Raw genomic sequence first — 25,745 nt, forward strand, 5'->3', positions numbered from 1 at the left:
TTTTGTGCTATTTCTTAGGGAAAAAGCGCTTAATACACCATTCATTTTGAAACATTAATGTGCCGATGTCTCGCACAATCTCTCTTTGTAAACCTGCAAATTTTGAAGAAATAATTGATGAATATCTTTTGCAATTCATTGCGAATTTGTAAAATAAGTTACTGAATACATTTCTATGAGTGCACTTGCATATCTAGAGTAGCTTATGTTATAATTTGCCACAATAAATGGATCGCTGTGGCTTTAGTTTCAAATGGTCGCTCACATGAAACCACTACAAAATTTATTTTATATTACTCTTTTGGTGTAATAAAGGAAGTATTTTTATACTTCCTTTATTTTTTATACGAGTAAATTGTTTATCTTATGAGCAAAATTGAGGATTAAAACCGCAACTCTCAAAATAAATGTAATTGAGTTCAGTTAGTGACTTTTACTTCCGCTCTACAATTCACCTAAACGATTTCAAGTATTTGACCGTAATTAGGCTGCACATTGGAATCCCACTCTGGGCACGGATGTATGTGAATGTGTTTAGGTGTTTTTCATCTTCCTCTACGAGACTATCACCATATTGTGTATTGTAGGGCCAAGTGGCTTCAGAAAATTTCATCTCAGAACAGAGGTCCGAATATTCTACCGATTATCTCACTAATGGTTTTAACATATTGTAAGTTTATCACTTTGTAGGTAGTTTTACATAAAAATACTTCCTCATGAAATAATAACAAATGCTTTCACTTAAATGATTAAAGTGGAAAAAAGCAGCCAAAACGTTTGTTTCAAATACTTTCCGCTGAAATAATTAAAATATTTTTGGAAACTAGATACAATGCTGCTATAGTTTCAACATTTCTTTCATGGTACTCATGAAGATGCATGGCAGGATGGAAGAAGTTCTGCAACCTGCCGTGCCTGGAATTGATATATATACTTTCGCTACCTTTGTCCCCTGGAGAAGGACAAAACACATCCATAGAGAGGGTGTATGTTGCCAGAGAAACTGATTTGAGCATTCTTTTCCGTGTAATAATATAAGAATATATTTTTTTAATTACGCAGGGTACATGATGCGCCTCATTTGGAAAGACCGACACGAGTCCCTGAAACGCGAGATTCTCCTCACCCCAACCCCCAAGAGACTAAATCGTTATCATCGATCATAAATCATGGCTTTGAATCCCTGTTATTGACATCCGTCAATTACAGGGATTCAAAGCCATGATTCAAAGTATTGTGAACTTGCGTATATCTATTACATAACAAGAAAAATAATCAACATTTGTTTACCTGATGATCCATTTATAAAAGTAATTCAGAAGGAACTTCCAGAAAAAAAATTACAATATAGGAAAATGAACGATATTAGACTCGATCTCCATAAAATTAAATTCTTGCAGGTGCGACTGTTTACACCGTTGTCAAGTCCAAAGTTCAGTACCTGCTGATTCAGTAATCTAAAATTAAATTAAACTGTGTCCTCATCAATAATTGTAAAGCACAGTTTTAACTTTTGAAATGCAAATTATAAAGATGGGATGGCAAGTAAGGTCGACGTTCCTTCTTATAAAGGTTCAAGAAAATGCACGAAATAATTATGATAGCATGAATGGGCCTAGTAATTGCTAGTCACAAACAAAGACCCAACTTCCTTCCTAATAACTTGCGTTATGAAAAGAGAGACTTATAATTATTAAAGCACACCACAGACTAACAATACGCAGTACATCGGCAGAATCTCATTATTCCTTTATAATTCGAAATGCTTATAATTTGACTCGAGTTCTACTTCCTTTTCGCATTCTTTAGTAGTGTAATGAATAAAATGATAAGGCGCGACACAATCCGTTGATCGAAGTAGTTTGTGTGCGTGCAGAAGTAGAAATCACGAGTGAGAAACTTGTGCTTCGGGACATAATTCGTGGCCACCAGTGCGTGCTGTTAATTGCATGCCTTACGTTGTATTTTCCAAGTGTTATCTACAACAATGCTTTGGTGATAAGCACGAATTTCAGATCATAGCCACGCCTCTAGTTCCATGCAATTAATGAGAATGATTTTATTAATAAATTTGTGACACTTGCTAAAGTGCATCGTTAGATTTCTATAATGCGTAAAATTTTATTTTTAGTACTTTGCATTAATTTTAGTGCTAAAATATAACTATGCGTTTTATTATTTGGCATATTTACTATATGTGACTACTTTGTATCCAAATTGCATGCCCAGCCTTTTTGTGCACAATGCAGTGTATAATTCTAAGCGTAAGGAAAGTCTAAATTCCCAAAGAAAATGTAACTACCTACCTGTAACTGATATAACAACAAAAAAGAATAATACGATAACAGTGCGACTGTCAACCACCAAATTGGTTCTCCTTTGGAAGACCATAGTTCTCTAAGATATCCAATTTCTTTTAATGATCAACTGCGAGACATCACCGGAGATTCTTTTTCTGCATCATATTAATAGTTTTTCCTTCAGCCTCCGAACAGAACAAAATTTCCTTAATAAATGCAAAAATCCATTATAAAAGCAAGGAAGAAAACCACATTGGTAGCAGGGTGCCTTCGGCAAAACAAGCGTGCGGTTTCTTTTTTGTACGATATTCCCACGTGTTACGTGTGATGAAACTCATCAGAGATTCATAAACGTTTTCTTAGCGCTGATATCTTCAAGTGTTTGTTTCTTGTAGGATTAACGACCAGTTTGCAATAAACAACACGAATAATGTCACCATCCCAACACAGTTCTTCTCGAGAGGGGTGAAAAAAAAAAATCAAAAACCACACGATTTGGATAGGTCAGAAGCCCGTAACGACTTCGGAGCGTCACCACGAACCACCCGCGTGCTCTTTACTTCGTTCACTGACTTCCTTTCACGCATGTGATGTGCGCCCGGAGCTTCGGTGATGCACGTTAAGTCCGCTTTACGGTGAGAACGAAGCGCCACGGAGCGGTCACTAGAGATATGCAGGGAAAAGTGTTTCTAGGTTTTGGTGTGTGGCAGCAGGATGCACGCGAGCTTCTGAAGTCTCCTCGCATATCTGCTAATGTCGACGACGAAGAATGACACTTTTCCGAACACTGGGATTATCTGGTCTGCTTCTATGTCTGTGTGACTCGATTCACTTTTCTTCTTATTAAAATGCAATGCGATGAATTACGTGATTTGTTCTGCAAGGCCTTATGTGCGAAGTATATATTTCTCTAACTTGTGCGAATGTCCGTTTGTAGCCTTCGACCGGACATCCGCTAGCATTGATTTGAAATCGAAGGTATTCGACAGTTCATCGCAACACATCGTTAGAGTGATGCGTCATCGTCGATGATTATTCGTTGTCGAATTAGTATATAGGGAGCTCTCCAATCACTTTGATATAATTCAGCTTCTTTGTCAAGCGACTCGCGAGCTCTAATCTAAATGTTTAGCCCAGGAAACCAGTGGTTAGTGATTAGGGGTACCTTTTCGTTGAATTTAAGTGAATGAATGAAGTTCTGAAATCTTTCTAGAATATTTTAGTAACAATTAGGAGAGCATCTGCCAATTTTAAGGTTGCCTTCGCAGAAATCATTAATTTGTTGTCATTAATCGAAATGTACTTTTATTGACACAGCGTGTTTGCGAAAGGACGCTGTTGCATTTACGGTTTTCGAAGTTTACTGATTAAACATTTAAGTGCATTTAAATATTTGTGCAGGCGAATTTACTTTTGTACATTTCCGACGACTGTCTAAATCCTGATATTTAAATCCATCAGCACTCCGTCTTGTAATACGGAAATGTCAACCTCCCAACACTTCAAACGACCGACGCCGTTTGTTTAGAAACACCCTCGGTGTAACACACGAGGCAAGGTTACAAGGACTTTTCCATTCAACTGTAGATGAGTTAACTTTATGTAGTTGGGAAGCTTTTCCAATACGAAATAGATGTGATGCCTCAGACTATTAATTCTATTAACACTTAATGTTATATATTAAAACTATTAATTCTCTCGGTGCTAACACTCGCATAACCTGAATCAAGTCACAAACGTTTTAAAATTGACAGCACATTTACTGCTGTCGTTATGCTAGACGTTACACAATCCGGATATAGTAATGCTCGAGCCACTTCAGACCCCCAATAAGTAGGTGGTTGCGGTCTCACACCAGACGATGAATATCATCTACTTTCTAAAATTTCCGACTCACACTGAATAATTTTGACAATCATTTTCTTACTTATACTATCTTATTGATTATCATTTAAAAATATTTACAATTCGCTTCCACTTCACTGGAAATACGATACATATGAAACTGAATTTTCTTTATCACAGCACTTGAGTTGGCAATAATCAACAGAGAACTGTCTTATGATCACAGTTACGCCTGTTAGACAAACATTCTGGGTCATTTTTCGACTGATTAAACACTCCAAGTATCCCCCCCTTTTGAGAAATCAGTCAGCTCTGCTGACTGGTTTCTCAAAGGAGTTTTTGACCCACGTTTTTGGAGCCACGATTTAGGTTTTCAAATCGTGGCTCCAGCCAGACAGGGATCCACAATAAGCCATTTATCGAACCCCGAAAGATCCTTTGTTTTTCCCATTGTAATCAACAATCACTTGCATCACCACATATTCCAGGCAACTATTTAAGAATACTGTTGGTCAGTAATCTTCAACAAAGTATTTTGCATATACGCTGTGCAAGTGACATTTACGTACATCTGCATAAAGATTTCTAATTCAATGTTCAATATGCTTATCTATTGAGTTGCATTCAATGGGTTCTCCTGAGTTTTTCATGCAGGAGTACATTGAAACTGACAGTATAAATTGACTAGCATTATATCATTACGAAGAAATAATATGAATATTAAATTCTATATTGAACATCGGTCTTCATATTGCTACTTTAGAAGCAAACCTCATCAGAGAACAGGTTTAAAGTGTTGCATACACAGAAAACAAATCGAAATAGGAAAAAAAAAACAAAGAAAAGGCTGTCTGCAGCCAAAACCACTACCTGGCATTACAATGACCTGGTTTGATCTGGAAATGATGAGACTTAGTGTCTTCCCTGCATCATTTGACCTCAGATGATTTCCTTCAGGAACACAGAACTAGCGTTATATTTTCTTGTAATGGAAGTTCAAGACAGGCAAGTGTCCTTCACGCAGTGCTAACCATTAATCATGATAAGAAGTGGAACATGTTGTCGTTTCCACTGGTGGTTCGGGACAAAAATAATGTGTATATTAGATAGTGCCTTTTCAAGGCATTGAGCTTAGTAAGCAAACACATTATGTTGTTAAATTATAGGTTGGAGACCGAACAGAAGCGATCTTAGTTTTCGAGTGATATCTCTTTCCTAACATTACTTTCAAAATGTCTCTGGACAGTAGTTTAGTAACGCACAAATAGAAACTTTTGATTCAATGTAACGCGAAGATAGTTAAGGCAAAGAAATAAGGAATAAACCGTGGTGGACGCTTCAGCTGAATTATTACTGATTTGCTGTTTATCTTTAAAAGCCTTCATGACTTTTCTTTTTTTTTTTCTGCCTCGTGTCTTGGTAAGAAATCGGATTTAAGCTCGAGCCATGTCCGAACCTCGTCTCCATATCATCCTGTCTCTCCGACTACACATCAGCCAGTAACATGCTCTTTTTTCACTCTGTGTACAAACCCTAAAAAAATCTTTGGATTATTTACAAGAATAGATTGGATTCTGTGTTTCATGTTTTATTCACAGATAGCAGGTAATTACCAGCGTACGGTTTCTCTGAAGTTTTCCAACTTTACGATAAAAATTAAAATGACTCCGACAGTTATGAATTTTGTATTCAAGTCATTAAAATATTCATTTCATTTTGTGGTGCTATTAGATGAAATTTAAAGGTTTTCTTGTTCTCGTTTGAAAATGCTTTGACCCACGCTGTACTATTGTGAACATTATTCTTGTAATTAAATTATCTGAAGACCTCATGTGAGTTATCTCTTTCCTGAATGTTTTTACTTTCAAAGAAAAAAAAAATTTTTACTAACTGACACTCTTCAAATTACATTGGATTATTTTCCACTAGATATTAATTGATTTCGAAAAAAAAAGGACAAATATATCCTAATAACCTCAGAACTATTGAAGTTACTGAAAGCTTTGACAGTCATACAAGGTTGAACATTGTTTGACAAATGTATCCTTTATTGGAGACTGCAATTTCTATGAAAAAGACGATGTAAGGTTTATGATATTCATGGACTGAAAATCGTAATATTGCAAAACAGTTCAAGGATTAAACTTTTCAAAAACTATCAGTGATAGAACAAAAATAGAAAGAAAGACATAATTCATTTCTCCGTTTATTGATAATTCAAGAAAAATGACTTATTGCCTCATTGTTTTGTTTTGGTACTTTTTTAATAAACTCTTTCGATTATTTTATAAAAATTTAATTCAACAAAAACAATAATCTCTTTGTTTCATGCATACAGTTGCGTTCTTTTAGGTAACAACTGCAGGATCCATCTTTCAGAAAATCATAAAATAGGCTAAAATTGAAAACAAATCAGTGTCCGTTATTAATCGATAATCAAACGAAAGATAAAGAAAATGAGAAAATATAGACTTCTGTGTATATTTTCTCATTTCACTCAAGTGCTTATCACATGTATGGTATGAATCATGTGAACGATTAAATTTAACGAATTAACACATTTCGTTAACAATATCCATATAGTAATTATGTATTTTAATTAAGTAAAGAAAAACAAAGATTTTTCTAAAGAAAAATAACTGCGAAAACGGGATTTATCTTGATTATATTAATATGCATAAACATTGCCAGGTACTATTAAGGTAATGAAGTAATTACCGAAAGTTTAACGTCTTAATGCTCTGCTACCTTCCTTAATTCCTGCTGAGGTGGAACAGCTTACTGAGTGACAAAGTTTACGGTATTAATATCCTCACCGCAAGCGATCAAGATATTTCCTAGCAAGCAGCAACCTTTTTTGGTAGTGCAGTAACATTTATAACAGAAATATCGGGAATAGTCAGATTACCAAAGTATATATAACAAACTGTATAACACTAACCTAACCCTGATACATATACGTTTTTCTGATGTTAATGAAAATTAATATCGGATGATTAATGTATTAAAATTATCCATAACGATGATACAAATTGCATAAGTAGATAATTTCTCAGGCGTCTACCTAATTTTAACTGCTCTTGGTCCACCCGCAACTCCCAAATTCTTAGTTCTCAACGGTTCCAATTTTAAGCATGAGTCCCAATGTATACATTTCAATATAACAAAACTACGATATTTTTATTCAAGTCTTAGATGATTTTTTAGTCTGCAGAAACTAAGTCGCTCTCCTACTTTAGTAGTCGGAGGAGTGGCCATGTTTATGCCCCAATTCAGCAAGGCAACTCTGATCACGCAAGGTAAAATGTCGCAATGAAGTTGAATATTTTCTTCTACAGTCATTCCAATTTATTTTTAAAAAAATGTGGATACTTTCTGACTTCCTCTCGCAGGCAGAGGGTGACAAGTTCGAACCTTCAGATATCTTTGCATTAAAATTAAAAAACGGGCAGAGGTAAAGCAGCTTACTGTTACAGCAAACGAGTACCAGCAGTGCAAAATTGGCATGGACTTGAGAAATGCAAGAGAATGATCTCGGAATGGAGGGTAGGAAGAAGTTCGGGCTGTTTCTCCTGATAATTAAAAACTCACTGGAAAACAGCTTGACTGCTGGATCTTAAACAGGGGATTTTGATTAGTTAGAAATTACAGTCGAGAATCATCAAACAACGCATTCGGTAAATAACATTTGCGCACAGTGACTCTAGCTGTGTATTATCACAATCGTACTGAATATCCCGTGTTTCAAATGGTCCCATTTAAAGAAATTCAAAATTCCATCAAATTCCATCCGTCAGTACTTAATTATGACATACAATCCAAATCGGACTGAAACCAACACTGACTGGATACATTTTAGCAAATATCATAACTCCCAATTACAATTAAATTTCCCCCACGTAGCGATGAGAAATTCCATGTTTGTATTATTACTGATGAATAATGACTTATTAATGCTACAGAACAAGGAGACGTGAGCGGGCAAAATACAGGGCTATAGCTCAAGAACACGCATTTTAAGAACAAGCCAAAAGATTCCTGCACAGGTCCTGAATACGCGATGTCTGGGACTGCGGGATCTACATTAATGATATGAAGAAGATATCGGCCAAAATTTCTGTTTGGCAGAGTGGAGAGTAATGTCTGGTCTTCAACTAACAGATAGTGGGTTCGAACCCCCAATGTGGCACAGTTGTTTCTAAATGCATCTTGGTAGGGTCGGTTTTCATTTTCCGTGTAGGACATCATCGGCTTGAAAAATCCCACTTATATTATATCTAGAGCAGGGCTTACAGATTACCTCGCTCTTAACTCACTCATGGGATCAACGCTTTATGTTTTTATTGTTATTATATGAATCCCATTGATAAAAAAATAATAACCTTTTGTGTGGCTTGGTTGCAATGACAAACAAAGCAGCTAAGGCTGTGAGACCAGATTATTATTATTATACGGACATCATGGTGTCCGAAGACTCATCGCGGAAGAACAATCTATTCACACAATCCATCATACCCTCTCCTTGAACCCATTAACAAAAAATCACTCACAACTGACTCTAGCATTTCATTCCACTCATTCACCACTCCCCAACTTCCAACTCATTCCACTTACTCACCCCAGTCGAAAACATCAACTTCCAGGGACAGCCCCTTGTTCTGGTTCCTCTAGCGAAGTACTGAAACATTTCCCCTGCATCTCTCCTATAAAACCCTTTAAGCGACTAAAATCATATACCCTCTTTTTCTTCTATCAACTAACTTATGCAATCCACACACACCCAATCTATCCTCATAGGGAACATTCCACAGGCCATTCATCATCTTACTCACTTGCCTCCTGAATCCTCTCCACCACTTCTTCATTCCAAGAAACCCAGCGGACCAGACTTGAGCATAGTAATCCAGGTGTGGACGTATCAAGGCCTTATAAAGAGGAATAACTACTTCCTTATCTCTACTTGTTAATGTGTTCCTTAATAGCCAAGTAATCTTATGGGCTACCTTGGCAACATGTCCTCTTAACTTTAACTCTGTCTACCACCACCCCTAAATCTCTAGCTTAATCTATTTCCTGGAGTACAGTACTATCAATGTGATAAACGGTTTGTAATTTCTTTATCCCAAAATGCACAACTTTACATTTCTCTACATTAAACTGACACCCATTAACTTTTGCCCATACTGACAGCGTATTTAAACCTTCCTGAAAGCTCTCCACATCGCCTTGATTAACTATTACTCTACCTAATTTCGCATCATCAGCAAACAACTGAATATTTCCTTTCAAGTTATTTCCTCTATCATTTATGCGCAAATTATTAAGCAATTTGCACATAAACAGTACCAACAGTGAACCTTGTGGTACACCCACTAGTCATCTGTTTTTGTCTCGATTCTGCCTCTCCATATACCATTTTGATATCTGTCCAGCAGCCACCCTCATATCCACTTAATCAGTGTCATATCCATCCTCATTTGTTCTAATTTGTGTAATAGTGTTCCGTGTGGTATTCTGTCAAATTCCTTTGCAAAACCCAGCAAGATCATTGTGTAGCCATTTTCTTTATCCAACTCAGCTGTTTCTCTATTATAAAAAGTTACTTACTTTTTTATTATATGTTTTATTATAAAAAGTAAATTACTAAGGCATGAACAACCCTTCACAAAACCATGTTGACCCTCATACAGTCATATTGTTATCTACCCATTCTTAAATTCTCTTTTCTACCAATTTTTCTAGCACTTTTACCACCACGTCTGGGATACTGGTTGGTCTATAATTTGCTACTGTAGTCTTAAACCTCTCTTATGCAAAGGAATAATTTTGCCCTCTTTCTAATCCCTTGGAAATCTACCACTTGAGACTTAAATTAAAGAGCCTAATCAAAGGCGTTTTCAGTTCCCTTGAACATTCTCGCAAAAACCTAGCTGATATCCCATCTAATCCCACAGCTGTATTTACATTGAGATTCTGCAATATCGTATGGACCTCCAATCTGTTCCCACGTTAGTGTCTGTCACATAGGTTAAAGCAGTAACCTCACTAGGATGATACACCCTTACAAAATGGTCACTCAGTAACTCAACTATTTTATCCGCTTCTGTCGCCTCATGACCATCATCACTCATTAAGGTTAATCTTCTATAGTCATTCTTCTTATTAATTGCCACATACGAAAGAACTCTTTGGTATTTCATTTGGCCTGTTCGGCTAAATTCTCCCCATAATCTTTGATCCTATGACTACGTTCAATACTCTCCCACCCTTAGTCCCCTTCATCACATGCTGCCTTATATAATTATCCCTCAGAAGGTATATACATTATATTTTCTTCATGCCATGTGAACGTTCTTTCTTCCGGTGCATATCTCCATAGTTGAAGTCCCCCATAATAATCACTCGACCTGTACTTTCTTACTGAAGATAGCCAAACTGTGTTACCGCCTTCACATAAGAAAAAAAAAACGAGGAGTTGTATCCTAGATAGGATTCAAAGCCAGGTCTTTCCAAGCGAAAGGCATTGTTGGTATCGACTGTGCTACGGAGGCAATATCGACGATACCGCAGTGGCATGGCTTCATTTATCTTACTGAAATTGATAAATTCAACTTTTATTAGGTGCATTCGGTAACTCACCCATCAACCACAGCATGTATTTAACTTAAGAATATGCCTCATTAAATCAGTTAGCTGTGGTTGGTTTTATAATTTTTTCAACAATGCACCCTCACTGTCGCGCGATAAATATTCCAATCATCCATCGTCTGTTTTCATATACTGGTTTTGATATTTACGTCATTAAATCAAATACGAGCATCTAATTCGGTTAAACTTTCTACTGAGTGCAATTTGTTTAAAAAAATCGGAATATATATATAGCAGAAACATATACCGGTGATATATGTTAATTGATTAGCATTTTGCAAAGCGTAATATCGTAAATTCCTTTAATTTTTGGGGGAGTTTAAGTTCAATTCACTCACAAAAAGTTTGAGTGAATCTAGTGGTGGATTAAGAGTGTTTCATGCTGTTATTTTTTTCTTTCTTATATCTTGTGGGTGTTTTTTTTTCTTCTTTCAATTAGGCAAGCATATTGAGTCAGTACATAAAGCGACATTAAGAGCACCAAATTTGGATCTCGTTCTCAAAAAAAAAAAAAAAAAAAAAAAAAAAAAGCTGATACTTTCAGTCTCTGAACACGTAACAGAAAGTATTTACGTTTATATAACTTATTTTTTCTTCTACTTTCCGAGAATTCGTCCCCCGACATCCAAGACCCATTTTCGATTACTTTCCTATCTTCTTGGCACGTGCGCGGCTTTGCTGTTCTGTTATATGGGTGACGAAAGGAAATGACAGTTTCCTGCCGAACGTCGATTTCGGTAAGAACGGTGAAAAATAAACTTCAGTTTTGTTATGACCTAACGGTCGATTTTTTACATTGATTTATTGACTTTTTTACTTCTGGGAGCACTCTGAGATTCGCGAGGACGATTGGTGGTACGTACGCTTGCCACACTGGGCCCCTCCCTATTGTACAGCCACTTGAAATTCTAAGCACAAAGCAATGACGAGTTTAGAAGCGTTACACAAATCAAACGTGCTAAATATATTATTGGACGTCACCTGCTTTTTTCCTCAGTGGCACAATCGAATGGAACAAAAGTTTAAAAGTGGAACACCTCGGGTCGTATTATTATTAGACGCGGCTTGTAGTAGCATGATTAAGGGCGCTACTGTGTCGGTTCAGTGTAAGCTTAAAGAGCTAAAAATTATGATTCATGAGAGCAAAAGAAGGCTCTTGCATAACGAAGTTGATGAAGCTTGAAGTACACGACAAAAGTTTGAAAGAGATTATTCTTGAGCTAATAAGTTTGCAATGAGTTTATTGCAGGCAGCAACGAAAAGAGTTTCGCTTGTTGGATAAGTAGTTAACGTAATACGGCACGTAAGAAGTTGTTGAAGATATTAAAGTTCTTGGGTCGAGGTGCTCGTAGAATAACCTAATTGTAATATTTTTTTTTGTTGTTGTTGAAACAAAATTTGTAGAATATGTAATTGCAGAGATTTCCATAAAAATTCAATAATGTAAAATAATTAAAAAAAGTCTTACCATTATCGAGATTGACAACTTTCCATATATGATTAAGATATCATAGATGAACACTATAGCGTGAGAATTTTTTCTTTAATTAAAAAAAAAAAAACTATTAAATTAGTCTTTATAAGGACTGGCTTAAAGGGGCGAAGCAAGAATGCTTTTCATCTTCCCCATTATCTGTAGAGCACAGTGTAGGGATAAGTTGTTATTGAGCTATTAAAGCTCTGATCATGGCAGGAGGGTAACAGCAATAGCCGAGCCTCAGTTAGAACTTCATTGGCTACAGCATTGCCATCCATTACCCTCCAAGGGTATTAATCACCGCCTATTTAAGTAAAGGTGAAATCTCAAAAAAAAAAAAAAAAAAAAACGGACGATCTCTAGGCCACTCCATAGTGGGCGAAAGACCGTCCATATCTCAGCGTTGGTTCCACTCAGTGACGAGCTCCCCCACTACCGAGCAGAACCGCTCAAATTCCGAAGAAGATAATTCACCGACAAAGCCCCTTAGCGGGCCGTGCCGGAGAACACTTTCCCCGGAGACTCAAAATACTCCCTTAAGGCAAAACCCTTAAGAGAGCGAACTCAAAACTCTTGAATCTCATCGCCCAAGGGGGTAACAGCAACAGCCGAACCTGAGTCAAACTTCATTGGTACAGCATTGCCATCCATTACCCTCCAAGGGTATTAATCACCGACTATGTAAGTAAAGGTGAAAACTCAAAAATACGGACGATCTCTAGGCCACTCCATAGTGGGCGAAAGACCGTCCTAATCTCAGCGTTGGTTCCACTCAGTGACGGGCTCCCCGACCACCGAGCAGAACCGCTCAAATTCCGAAGAAAATAATTCACCGGCAAGTACCCCTCAGCGGGCCGTGCCGGAGAACACCTTCCCCGGAGAGTCAATTGCTCCCTTAGGGCAAAACCTAAGAGAGCGAACTCATTAACCCAGGATAACAGCAACAGCCGAACCTCAGTTAAACTTCATTGGTTCAGCATTGCCATCCGTTACCCTATATGGGCATCTCATATAAAATCAATCACCGCATCTCACGGTGGATTCATCTTCCATTATTATATAATTTAAATTAGTCCTTATAAGGACTGGCGTAAAGGGGCGAAGCAAGAATGCTTTTCATATTCCCCGTTATCTGTAGAGGACAGTGTAGGGATAATGTGTTATTGAGCTATTAATTAAAGCTCTGATCATGGCAGGAGGGTAACAGCAATAGCCGAGCCTCAGTTAGAACTTCATTGGCTACAGCATTTCTATCCATTACCCTCCAAGGGTATTGAATTGAAAATCAATAACCCCATCTCACGGTGAATCCAGAATCAATTTAAATTAGGCATGACATTGACGTTACTGACAGGATGGGTGAAGCACAAGTGCTTTTCATATTCCCCTTTATCTGTATTGAGAGTTATTTGGGAATGGGAGATTTGTGAGCAATTAAGCTCGCCCTCTGAGGGCAGTAGTGTTAGCTATGATCAGTTGAGAGAAGAATAGCCTTCGGTCTTTTGTGTTTGTAGTAATCAGTCTCATTGTAATTGACAGCTTGCACGATTAGTGGGTTCGAATGTGAACTTGACTTCACGAAGAATTTTTCTGCAAGATCACGAAGAAGGGAGGAGATGTATGGAATGCCGGTTTCTCGGTGAATCTGTGAATTTCTGACGAACCACGGTGCATCCAGGATCATCCTAAGGCATTTGTTTTGGATTCTCTGCAATTTTGAAATGTTTGATCTTGAAGTGTGAATTTAAATTAGGCTTAAAGTTGTCGATATATAAATTAACAGTATATAACAGAAATTTTGGTGTATTAATATATGTTCAAATATTCGGTTATTACTTAAATTGTATAAAAATTTTTGCAGTTATTTTGTAAGTTGTTTTAAAATTCGTTAAGTTTTTAGTTATTTATTTAATAAAAATTAATTAGTTTTTTAAATGGATTCTTTTATTTTCAGTTAAATATAAACCGGTTTATTAGCACGCAAAATAAAACAAAGAAAAACTTTCACTAACCACTTTAAAGAAATTCAAACAAAAATATGTAATTAAGTGCGCGAAGTTATTTTTTTCTCGAAATTATGTTGCACCATTTAAACGATTCTATGATTACTCATTCAGTTATCAGTATCGAACACGACATGATCTAGCAACCATGGAAACACACAACGCCAGAATTCTCTTCATAAGTAAACTGTGCATATGTCGATAATTACTTGTGTTGTGTTGTGTATAAAATATTTAGAAATATGTGTTCCAAATCGTACATCCGTCTTGAACGTCACTTTTTGTTTGTTTGTTTGTTTGTTTAATCATTATTGAAAGGTTTATTGTAGCTATTTTTTGTCTATTTCTCTTTTGAAATTAATATAAACTTGCAAATGCAAATACATGAAAAACAATCTGCCAATAAATGAAAAACATCGAAACAATTCCTTTCTTGCTACCTTGACATTTAATTATTGCGAGTTCGCAATTTAAACAATACCATCATGATAGTGTATTTAAATGAACGACTATCGGTGGGCTTTTGTTATGAGTATTCCAGGCTGATTGTTAATATCCAAAAAAACTAGTTAGCCTAGTTTTTCTGGACTTTTAATAAAATCTCTTATCTAGTTTTTAGAGGCAGACTAAGCTGAGCATAATGAAGTCTACACAGCTGTATCCTGCTCATTATATTTTTCTTATGAAGATTTTAATCGTAATTTTGAGGATAAATTCAGAAGGATAAATACTTACACAAGAACAGTTCATTTATTCAATAATTAAACCGTATTACGTGGAACAAATAAAAAACTGTTCTTTGAAACTTGTAAAAAAATTATGGTGAATTTAAATTTTAGATAAGCTGGTTGAAAAATACTTCATTTAGGCCCAGCGTCAACTATGCATGAGCAAAAACGTACTTAAATGTGAAAAAATGTAATGACTGTTTTACTGTCATTATTTTTAACAGCACGAGAAAATTTGCATTTTGAATAGGAGGAGGATGATTTAGCTGCACAAGCAACACACAACCAAGAATGCGAGGGGTGTGTCTGCCTTCTTGTGCCATAATCAAGAGAATGTGATTTATTTTAGTTTCAATCCGAGAAATGCATATCAAGTTCACCATTTGAAATTCGTCCATTGTTATAAGGGGAAAAAAGACTGCAGGGATAGCCACAGTTTTTCTGTTTGGGTAGCGCAAAGCGCTTCGGATAACTTGGGGATCAAACCCTAAATGACGTGACGGAGGGAATGCGAGGAGTATACCTAAAATATCGCATAATAAATTCTGAAAAATATTCTTTGAAATAATATTTGTATGCAACAGTTTTTCAAATAATAAAATGACAACTTACTATATGTTAAATTATTATTATTATTTATTTATTTTTTTTTATTTATTTATTTATTTTTTATTTATTATTTTTTTTTTTTGCCTTGTGTGTGTGTCTATTCTTCAGCCGTTTTGCCTGCTTTTACAAGATTTAAATAAAAACCGTAATTAATTCACTCCACAAATTTTCCGCGTCTAAAATTTGGACCTCCGTCGTTTTCCAGTCGGAGGGGAAAAAATGCGAGTTTAATGACATCGTCGGAGGGTTGTTTCTTCGTCTTTTCCAACGAATACCGTTTGTTGGAAACAGCTGTCAGGGCAGTGAAACTTTCATTCAAAAGCTAATGAAAGGTTTTTGGCTCTTGTGTTTTTAAGTAGATCAACATCAAGGCAACGCTCATGATGAGAGATGTGTTCTCATAAGCTCTCGGTCAATTTAGAAACCTTCAATTTCATTGGCAAATGAAATTTTGGCTATAAAGCAATAATGGATATTTATTGTTCTTTAAGTTTTCGTTTGCTTAGAGGAAAAACCAGTTAGGTTCTTTTCTTCATAACCAATTTTATTAAATTCTAATATTATAATTTATTTAATGAAAATTTAGTTAATCTAGTGCTATATGATTGAGATTACGCGAAACATTTTTGTGAGGATTCTAAATACAAAATGATAATAAAATCTGTCTAGACAGAGAGGAACCACTTGCTTACCGACGGACGGGAAACCACATTTAATAGGTACTTTAACATTTTCCGAAACACATCTAAAAAATCCTAACACGAGCGGTACACGATATATCTTGATTACTTCCAGACTACACCGTTAATACATCATAATACACCTCTCGGTTATGCGAGTAATTTCTTCACAAGTACTACTCTGGCTTCTAGGTTTCGTCTAGGTCTAGAAGAAAGAACAATCTATTGCGTTAGTGGATCTCTAAAGAGGTTCGAAGTCGCTATTGATGGACTTGACCTGAACTGTCATAAATCATGGATTTATGAGGCGAAACAGTCAAGCTTCTCCAGAATGTCATCCATTTTGAAGAAGCTATTGTGCTGTAGTATTTTTCAGTGTACCGATACATTAGCTTCTGAGGAAGCTGGTGTACTATTAAAAAGCCAACTAAAAGAACCAATCGAACAGTTCGCAAAAATCTACTTTATTTATTTTCTTTTGGTTGCTGTTTTCTACATCTACGCTAGCATAGACGACTTTGAGGAAGCGTTTACTCAAACTGTAAACTTGTGGCTCGAAACTTGTTCTGTCAATAGGTTTCAGTGGTCTGAAGTGGGATTCAGCGTTCTGGTTCGTAGTCAGTTTCGCCACCGGTCAGCTATGTCACACTTCGATCGGCCGTGTTCTGCAAAGTACAAACAGAAACAGCATTCGTTGTGTGATTTATTTTTTCCAGAAAAGTTGTTTATTTGCAATTTTAGAGATAGAGTTCACATGCTCAAGAGGTTTATAGTCATTAATTTGTAATACTTTACGCTAACATTTCAATCAGAAACTGACGATTTAAAATTAGAATATCATTCCAATCGTAGTTTAAACACCGCGTTTTTTATCTGTCTCAATCTCCTGAGCTTACTTTCATTAATTAATTTACATGAATTAACCTCGGATTTTGACAGGAACGTAGGTTCCAACACGGAGCACACTTGGTGCCTTATTTTCAATATAGTTATACCGTTGTTGACGAAGTTGCGGTTGGGAAAAGACCTCCTGTAGGAAATATTTAATTAAAAATGTATTTTCTGCTAAAACGAATTAGCCTATATAATTTCTTCTCACCATTATTAAGATGACAATCGCACGATAATCTTTCACTCTTGATATGAGGTGCCTCATCATGCAGTATATGAAGAGCCATCCATTTGATAATGAAGTGGATCGTTTTACGACCAGTCACCACGTTGTACGCAAAACATATTTGTCCATAATGTCAGTATTCTTTGTTCAATTTTCCGGTGTCTGTACGAAACCTAGTTCTCCACGAAAAGTGTCACTACATTCTCCTGACATCTGTCATATCCTTATTGCGTACATCTGATTAAAAGAGTGGTGTGTATGTGTCGTGATTCGTTACTGCACACGGCACTTTTCTAACGGTCTGTCGTCGAATCTGAGCATAGCAAAGGGTGATGTGAAGCTTGTACACAGCAGTCGTTCCATGTAAATCTAAGCTGTTTATTTTCACTTTCTTTTACCTTTGATGCTGCCACCCACAGTCGATCTCAGCTGTTCTAATGCTGCACTCGCATTGAGTTATTGGCTTAGGAAAAAATATACTTAATGAAAATGGGAAATGTCCGATTCGAGTAATATTTATAAAGAGATTATATATACTAGTAACCTTTTTATTCATTTATTAATTTTTCCCTTTAAAACGCGATTGTAAATACTTCTATAGATTTTTAATTTAAAAGCAAATTTGGAAGATGACTTGCTAAGCACACAGACAACATTATTATTGCAGAAGCTTTTCAAATTCCAATGTCCGATAATTTGTTCTTTAATAACTCATCTAAAACGATATTTTTATTGGAAATTCTTGCAACAGACGTTCCGTGTCTGTTAACACAGGAGCAGTTCTTCTCTTGTTTACGAAAGCAATTATTTCGTGATAATTTTCTAATCTTCCAGTCGTGTTTCGTTTCTAATTTAGGAAAGCGTTTACTGACGGCGTTAATAAGCTCACGGCTGTCTGTCTGCTCTTAATACCAGTTCGCTAATCTTTCGCTGATTACAATCGCAGCATTTTAGCTGCTAGAGATTTCCAGAGGAGACAAGCGTGTGTAGATTTCTTAAGATCATTCATTAGAGACCCTTTAGTGTTCTAATGCCACCTAGTTAAAACGAATAGACCCTCGACTTCCTTCGAACCAATCAGAAAATAAGAAAATTAATGATTGCCAAATTACATAAAGTTAAGTGCACATTAACTCATTTTCATAAATTACTTCGTCCGTATAAAAAATAGAATATATTGAACGAGATGACCTTTGCGTAGGATCAGATTGTAAGGAAGGATGACTTGAGGACTTTTTGCCTTCGAATCACCGACTGGTGCACGAAATACGTAACATATACCGTTAGTAGCATTTGTACCACGAACGCCAACGAAGGAAAACCAAAAGATTGTTAAACTGCGTATTTATATTATACTTCAGACCAGGGTTTCCCAAATGGTGGGTCACGACCCGGAACCGGCTTACGAAAGCTAAATGCCGGGTCGCCTTAAAAAAATTCTCGAAAACCTAGGTGTCGTTTTTGGATTTTCTTTTTTTCACGAAACTCTAAAATACAAGTCATTAGCGTTTAATCGGGACTAATGAATAAATAATTTAATTAATAGAGACGAAAAACGCGCTCCGTCCGAGTCCGCGTCGCCATTTCACAGTCTCTTTGTTCGGGCAAAGTAGCTCAACTAACGGCGAGGCTGCTTCAGGAGTATCCCGCTTTAGCAGAAAAAGGATTAAAATTTCTAATGCCTTTTGTCACAACTTATAAGTGTGAAACAGGCTTTTCCACACTGGTTTTTCTAAAAAATAAATATAGAAACCGATTGGAAGTCGAACCGGATTTAAGAATAAAGTTATCTTTTCCTCCAAACCTGAAATTTCTAGTTAACAAACAACAGCATCACACTTCTCATTAATAAATTACTTCGCTTTAGTTTAATTTCTTTAATTTTTGTAAGAGTAAATGCTTCTTTATTATACTAATAATTAATGAAAACTGTATGAATATTCAAATCTGTTTTATTTTACCTATTCGCCATAAAAATTTTACTGGGTCACGAAGATGAAGTATAAAAATAACCGGGGCACTGGAAAAAAAAAGTTTGGAAAACCTTGTTTTAGACAGCCTATCTACCGTGTTTTTGGAACCAACAAGTCAGCGGGACATACCAATGGCCTCTCCTGAGAAGGAAGAGAAAAGCAGGGAAGCTACTAAGATTTTATCCTACGATAATGCGGTTCATCTCTGAAATGTTTACTTTATTCATTGGTTGAATAAGTTTCGGAATACATTCGTTTATACAATACGTTCAAGTTTAATAATCATGAGAGATTAAACCAAACTTTTTCTGCAATTCATTCATCTTAGACTAACTCTGCATGCATCCGTTGACCAGATTCCTGCACACATCTGTAAGTGAAGCAAAGAAACGAATTCATGTATCGTTTGTGAGAATAAATGCTATTCTTCAGCTGTACTTGCTCACTTGCAAACTTTTCTGGAGAATTACTTTTAAACAAGTCTATAATAGAGAAAAAAAAAGCATCACGTTTGTATCATTTTTGCTTTAGAATTTATATTTCAGTAATATAATACCGTAAATAAAGTTATATGTCAAATAAACTTTGAAAATTATTATGAAATAAAGAAAGATATAAATTGTTTTATGAAAATTTCCAATAAATCTTTTTATTATCTATATAAGTTTGATATGCATCACAATGAGAAGTGATTCACGTTTACCCCATGTGGTAGCTGGGATAAGAATAGCGCTACTCTGTAGCCCATGCATGTCTTAAGAGGCGACTAAAATGGGACGCTGAGTTTCGAGATTTTCGCTCTCTTAGATTTCTTCCGAAATTTTGCTCCCGGTGAGGGGGGGGGGGTTGCCCTAAGAGAGCATTTTGAGTCACTGGGGAGGGTGTTTTCCGGCGTAGCCCGTGAGGGGTCTTGTCGGTGGATGCTTTTCCCTGGAATATGAGCTCAGTGGTGATGGGGGGGGGTCCGTCAGTGAGTGGAACCAACGCTGAGTTGGACGGTCTTTCGGCCACTCGTAGGGAGTGGTCCGGGGATCGTCTTAATTTTTAGAGACGGCTTTGCTTACATATATAAGCCCATGCATGACGTACGAGGCGACTGAAATGGATACCCAGGGAGGGTAATGGATGGCAATCCTGTAGCCAATGAAGTTTTAACTGAGGCTGTTACCCTCCTGCCATGATCAGAGTTTATGGCCCTATATATTACCCTATCCACACATTTTCTTCTACAGATAACGGGGAATATGAAAAGCATTCTTGCTTCACCCATCTATCTATCTATCTATCCCAATGGTTTTAACAGGCCTTTAAGGCCCACAACCTTCCAAGCATGCTTGGATTTCGTAACCGAAATACGAGGATAGAATGGTCACTCCTATGCCTCAAGGTATTCTTGGCTGTATCGCTGTGTGTTCAAGGGGCCGGTTTGCCTGCTTGCGGGATGAAAAACACCAGATAAACTGGCGGAAAAAACCCTACTGCCGGCGCCCAAGACCGGCTAACTTGGCTATGGCTGAGGAAGATCCTTCAGCTCCTCACGTCTCCGACGGGAATCGAACCTAGGACACTCCTTCCCCAGGCATATGGTTGCGAAGCGCAAAGCCACAAGGCTAACCGCGCGGACGCTTCACCCATCTAGCCAAAAAAAAATATTTTTTTTTTATTCACTTTTATTTTTGTATGCATTAGCTATAAACGTAAAGTATCACAACAACAAAAACTGATTTCATGTTGAACTTCTCGAAAGGATGTTATATATTTGTGCATTTATACATATAATCTAAAATGACGAAGAATCCGAGCTTAACGGAACATGAGCATTGAATAACAGATGAAAATCGACACGTGTTTATTGAATTCGCGAGCTATCGACAACTGTAGTCGGTCTTTATCGGTAAACCGAACTCATTTGTCAACTCTTTCCAAAGGTACCACAACATATCGCCTCTCTAGTCACACGAATAGAAGCCGTTAGTTGTCTTGATTTTTCCTAGTAAAACTTGGAGTCTCTTCCATGATACAGGAAGCGTACATAAAATAAATCAGGCCGTTTGAAAAGAAACACCTCCAGCATAGCCACGGCTAATGCTTCCTTTCGTATTTCAACTTTTACTAGCTTGACGCCTAAACATCTGTCATCGCACTTTTTTCTAACCTTTTTGCTTTAATGATGGTTAGAAAAGCCCCACGGATTACAGAAACCTTCTGACAGCAATATTATTCACGTCTCTTTGGAAAACTCTATTTAAACTACAATAAAGTCTGTAGTGTTTGTCAGGTAATTTATCATGCGCTAAGTGAATTGCGAATAACTGGGAGTTCTTAGCCATGCTGTCTGCTTACAACTTTGAATTGTGCATATTTAATTTGTTTAAAGACCTTGTTTGGTAATTTAAAGCTCGCAGAATAGCAATAAGATATATTTAGAACGGTTAATTAGGGAAGAATAGTTCCATTATAACCCTGTAGCTTGGAAATGAGAATTAGAATTTATTACGGTATAAAATTGTAATTATTGAAAACATTTCTATTGATTTAGTAGGAAATATTTCATTCTGAACTTCCATCAGTTAAAAAAGTTAATTAGGTGATTTCAATTTAGTTTTGAATAACTCCGCATTGAAAAATAAAATTCTATCTTGATCATGAAATAAATTATACGATTTTTTTAAACTCCCACGCGTGCAATAATAGTTACTGATCATAGAGCGATCTTAATTGGAACTCAGCTCAGTGACTAGAAAACATTCCTCGTCTCCTTGATTTGATTTGAACCGTTTAAATTAAAGGACATATGTTGTTCTTTCACGTTCCCTATAGGTATTATATTGACTTCAGCTCTCTGGATTTCTCTCTGTTTATGTTCTTAGTTTCACGTGTATACCATCTGGCAGACCGGCAAAATTGCATTGTTGGAAGAGCCACCTATCGGAAAATTGTGTTCTGCTTGAAACTAGCAGCAGCGCACTTCTTATAATCCCAAGCAGCTTTAATTAAGCTTTTTATGGAAAAGAGAAATGCGTTCAAAATTATTCATTAAATAATCAAGTTTATTTTTTTTATATTGACTTCGAAGTGTTTATTTGACCCAATAATTTAGCTTAAATTGAACCGATTTTAAGGTTGGCAAACTGTCCTATTAATATGGATAACTGGCGTCGCGTTAATAACAAATCCATGTTGTACAGTAAGCGAAATATCCTTTAATTTATATTTTGCTTTTATCCTTATTAAAGCATTGCTGATAAAAATGGTTTTCTACATCCGATGTCTCCGGCGACAAGAATTAATCTGGTGGAAATTTGCATATATATGATAAGGAGGATGTTGCTTCAAAAATATTCTTTCGTTCATTTCGGTAAAGGGGAAATCATTTATGTAGTCATGGGAAGTACACCGCGCCAATCGAATTCTTGTCCTTTTCTAGATAAACTGCATGCAGCAATTTACATGTGTATTGTTAAAGAGGACAGATTGTTCATACGGTATTCTAGACATATTTCAAAAATCCCACTACAGCCAAGTCGGTCCACGCTACTAAGTTCGGTAAATGGAATTATGTATGCCATTTTTTGCAGTACAAATTGAATCAAATTACAAGCTTAAAATGATGCGTGTGAGGAAAAAAATCAGATGCTCAATATGCGTTGATTATATTGTAACAACCTTTACAATATTTTACGTTTATTTCTTTTCGTAATCATGTCGACCTAAGTTTTGCATAATTTTCGAACACCTAAACATACAGAATGTTTCATCATAGATGGTCTGAAAAGTTCTCGGCCTAACAATGAAAAAACGAATTTAAAATTTCACAATTATTTTTATTTTTCAAGATAATCTCCCTTAAGACTGATACATTCATTCCAGCGATGCTACAGCTCCATTATCCCGTCCCCTGTAGTGGTTCTCAGTAAGATCTGAAAAATATTCCCCTACAGCTGCAATCATCTCTTGATTCGAAGAAAAACGCTGACCAGCGAGGAAGAGTTTTAGTTTTGGGAAGAGACAGAAGTCAGAGGGAGCCAAATCTGGGGAACAGGGCTGATGTTCCAACAATTCATAGTGCAGATCCCTTAATTTTCCCATTGCAAAAACACCTTTGTGGGCAGGTGCATTGTCCTGAAGAAAGATGATTTTTTTCTTCTTCAAACCCGGGCTTTTCCCACGAATTTTTTTCGCCTAGTCTGGTTAAAAGATCGGAGTAATATTCCCCGGTTATTGTTTTACCCTTTTCCAGATAATTAATAAACAAAATGTCTTTAGCATCCCGAAACGCCAATGTCATGCCCTTTCCTGCTGATGGAACCAACTTTGTCTTCTTTGGCGCTGAACATCCGGCTTCTGTCCACTGTTTTGACTGCTGTTTGGATTCTGGTGTGGAATGGTGAATCCAAGTCTCAATAATACTAATACTCGACGCACGAAATCATTTTTATTGTTGTTAAAACGCTCCAAGCACTGTTCAGAGGTTTTCATGCGAGTGCGTTTCTACTCTGAACAAGCGCGGTACCCATCGTGCACAAAGCTTTTTCATATGCAATTCTTCATGCAAAATATCTCCTACACGTTCTTTTGAAATGCCTGTAGTCTCGGGAATTTCGTGCACTTTGACTCGCCGGTCATCCAATACCATATCGTGCACTTGATCAAAGATTTTTGGACGTCCTTTACGTGGATCAGCTTCAAGGCTGGTACGGCCACGTTTAAACTCGGCAGCCTATTTCATAATTGTCTAAAACGAAGGAGAAGAAGAGTGCCCATAAGCTTTTTATGAACTTCGAATGGGTTTATTTTTGCTTTAAACCTCCTTTTATAAAGAATTTTATAACCGCACGATACTCAATTTTATCCATTTCAAGGGATACCGACAACACCTTTGCTTCAGACAGCTGTATAAAACAAACTCCTTGATAGAAGGACTTGCAATTTCAGATGGATGCTTATGACAGATGTACCAGCTGAGAAAAAAAATCTTACAGATAGTGTTGCCATCTATGGTCGAGACAGAGAACATTTCAGACCAACCTCGTACATCGGGATGCCTCCTGACATTTATTATTACTTTCTTATAACAAGCATGAGGCATACGCTTTTGGCGAGTAACTCGAGGGATCATCACACCGCTCGATAGCTCTGAAGGGTTATTTAAAAACATTGAACCGTTCACTTCGAGATAAGAACCAACCTGTAAGCATCGATCAAAACACAGCTGCTATCCAGAGATTGATAAGATGGCTTCTCATTACATCGACGAACTGCCGTTAAATGAAAACATTTTTTTTTAGTCATTAGTGTCTTTATTTAAATTATTCGTTTGAATGTTCGGTAATATTCCGTCAAATCATCGCAAATCTCAATGTTACCTTAATCCGTTTTTCCCAATGAATTAAGTAAATATTACAGTTTCTGCATTCGTTTCACCAACTCCTAGTTTTCTCTTCTGTTACTCGTCGCAAAAGGCAGTGAAGTCAGCATTGTTTGTAAAGGATTTAAGCAAACTTACTTCATTTTTGCAGCCACTGTATCTGATTCTGCTATTTACTGCGCAACTTTTACATCACTGTTTCTTATACATGATTAAATGTGCATTAATCCACTTTTTATTCTTTTGTATTAGTAATAATGAAAAAGGAAAATTTGAATCAAAATGTCCTTGAAGCGAGAGTAAAGGCAAATCAATGATTCATTTATTCCCTTTCATATTAACAAGTAAATTATAAAAGAGGGAAACATTTACATATAAATAGTTAATTCGTTTCACACTGAGCATCATTTAATGCCCACACCAGTATTCACCACCCGTGTGATCGCATACATTAATTATGCACGGCATTTTTGTCAATTTAACTAGAGAATGGCGCGTTGTTATTCTCTGGTATACTAAATATATAATGCAGTTCAAATATTCACGAAAGAAACCTGAAAGAAATTAACACGTTTCATGCAGTTGAACGAAAACGACTTTACTTAATATATGCAAGTAGTGTACGTGGACTCAGTAAACAGAGTAACCTTATTAAGAATATTAAGACAGAAACAAATCGATGAAGATACTCTAAACGTTTATTATAGTCTCACAAAAGCTATAATTAAATTCAATAGTATAACAGATAAAATAAACGTCAATAAAGGAGTAGCCCAAGGATGTCCCATCTCCGCATAACCTTTTTAACATCTACCTAGAGGCTATGGTAATAACCAAACCTTGGAAGGAGAAAAAGGGGTCAACCTAAATGGGTATAACCTTAATAACATGAAATACGCAGATGACATTGTAATGATAGCAGGCACAAAAGAAAATGGTAAACCTAATAGTCAAACTAAACAATACGGCTAAAGAATACAGAATGACCATAAATACA

At 36.5% G+C, this 25,745-nt stretch overlaps 1 protein-coding gene and 1 long non-coding RNA gene across 10 annotated transcripts in view; one reads left to right on the forward strand and one right to left on the reverse strand.

Moving 5' to 3' along the window:
* Positions 1-2,717, reverse strand: part of LOC150094610 (cell adhesion molecule Dscam1-like) — a 223,380-nt gene extending 220,663 nt beyond the window's left edge. For all 3 annotated transcript variants that reach the window (XR_016550175.1, XR_016550176.1, XM_090411561.1), the window contains exon 1: positions 2,307-2,717. Coding sequence is in view for 1 of the 3 variants with exons in the window: in XM_090411561.1 (XP_090267687.1) it covers positions 2,307-2,391 (85 nt within the window). In the remaining 2 variants the exon portion in view is untranslated. The remainder of the gene's footprint in view (positions 1-2,306) is intronic.
* The window catches only part of LOC150094609 (uncharacterized), a 944,400-nt gene that overhangs the window by 496,736 nt on the left and 421,919 nt on the right, over positions 1-25,745 (forward strand). The gene's annotated exons all lie outside the window — the stretch shown is intronic.

The sequence above is a fragment of the Typopeltis vanoorti genome, chromosome 21 (genome assembly GCF_054136105.1).
Source record: "Typopeltis vanoorti isolate ZY-2024b chromosome 21, IOZ_Tvanoo_1.0, whole genome shotgun sequence".
In the NCBI taxonomy this organism is placed as follows: Eukaryota; Metazoa; Arthropoda; class Arachnida; order Uropygi; family Thelyphonidae; genus Typopeltis; species Typopeltis vanoorti.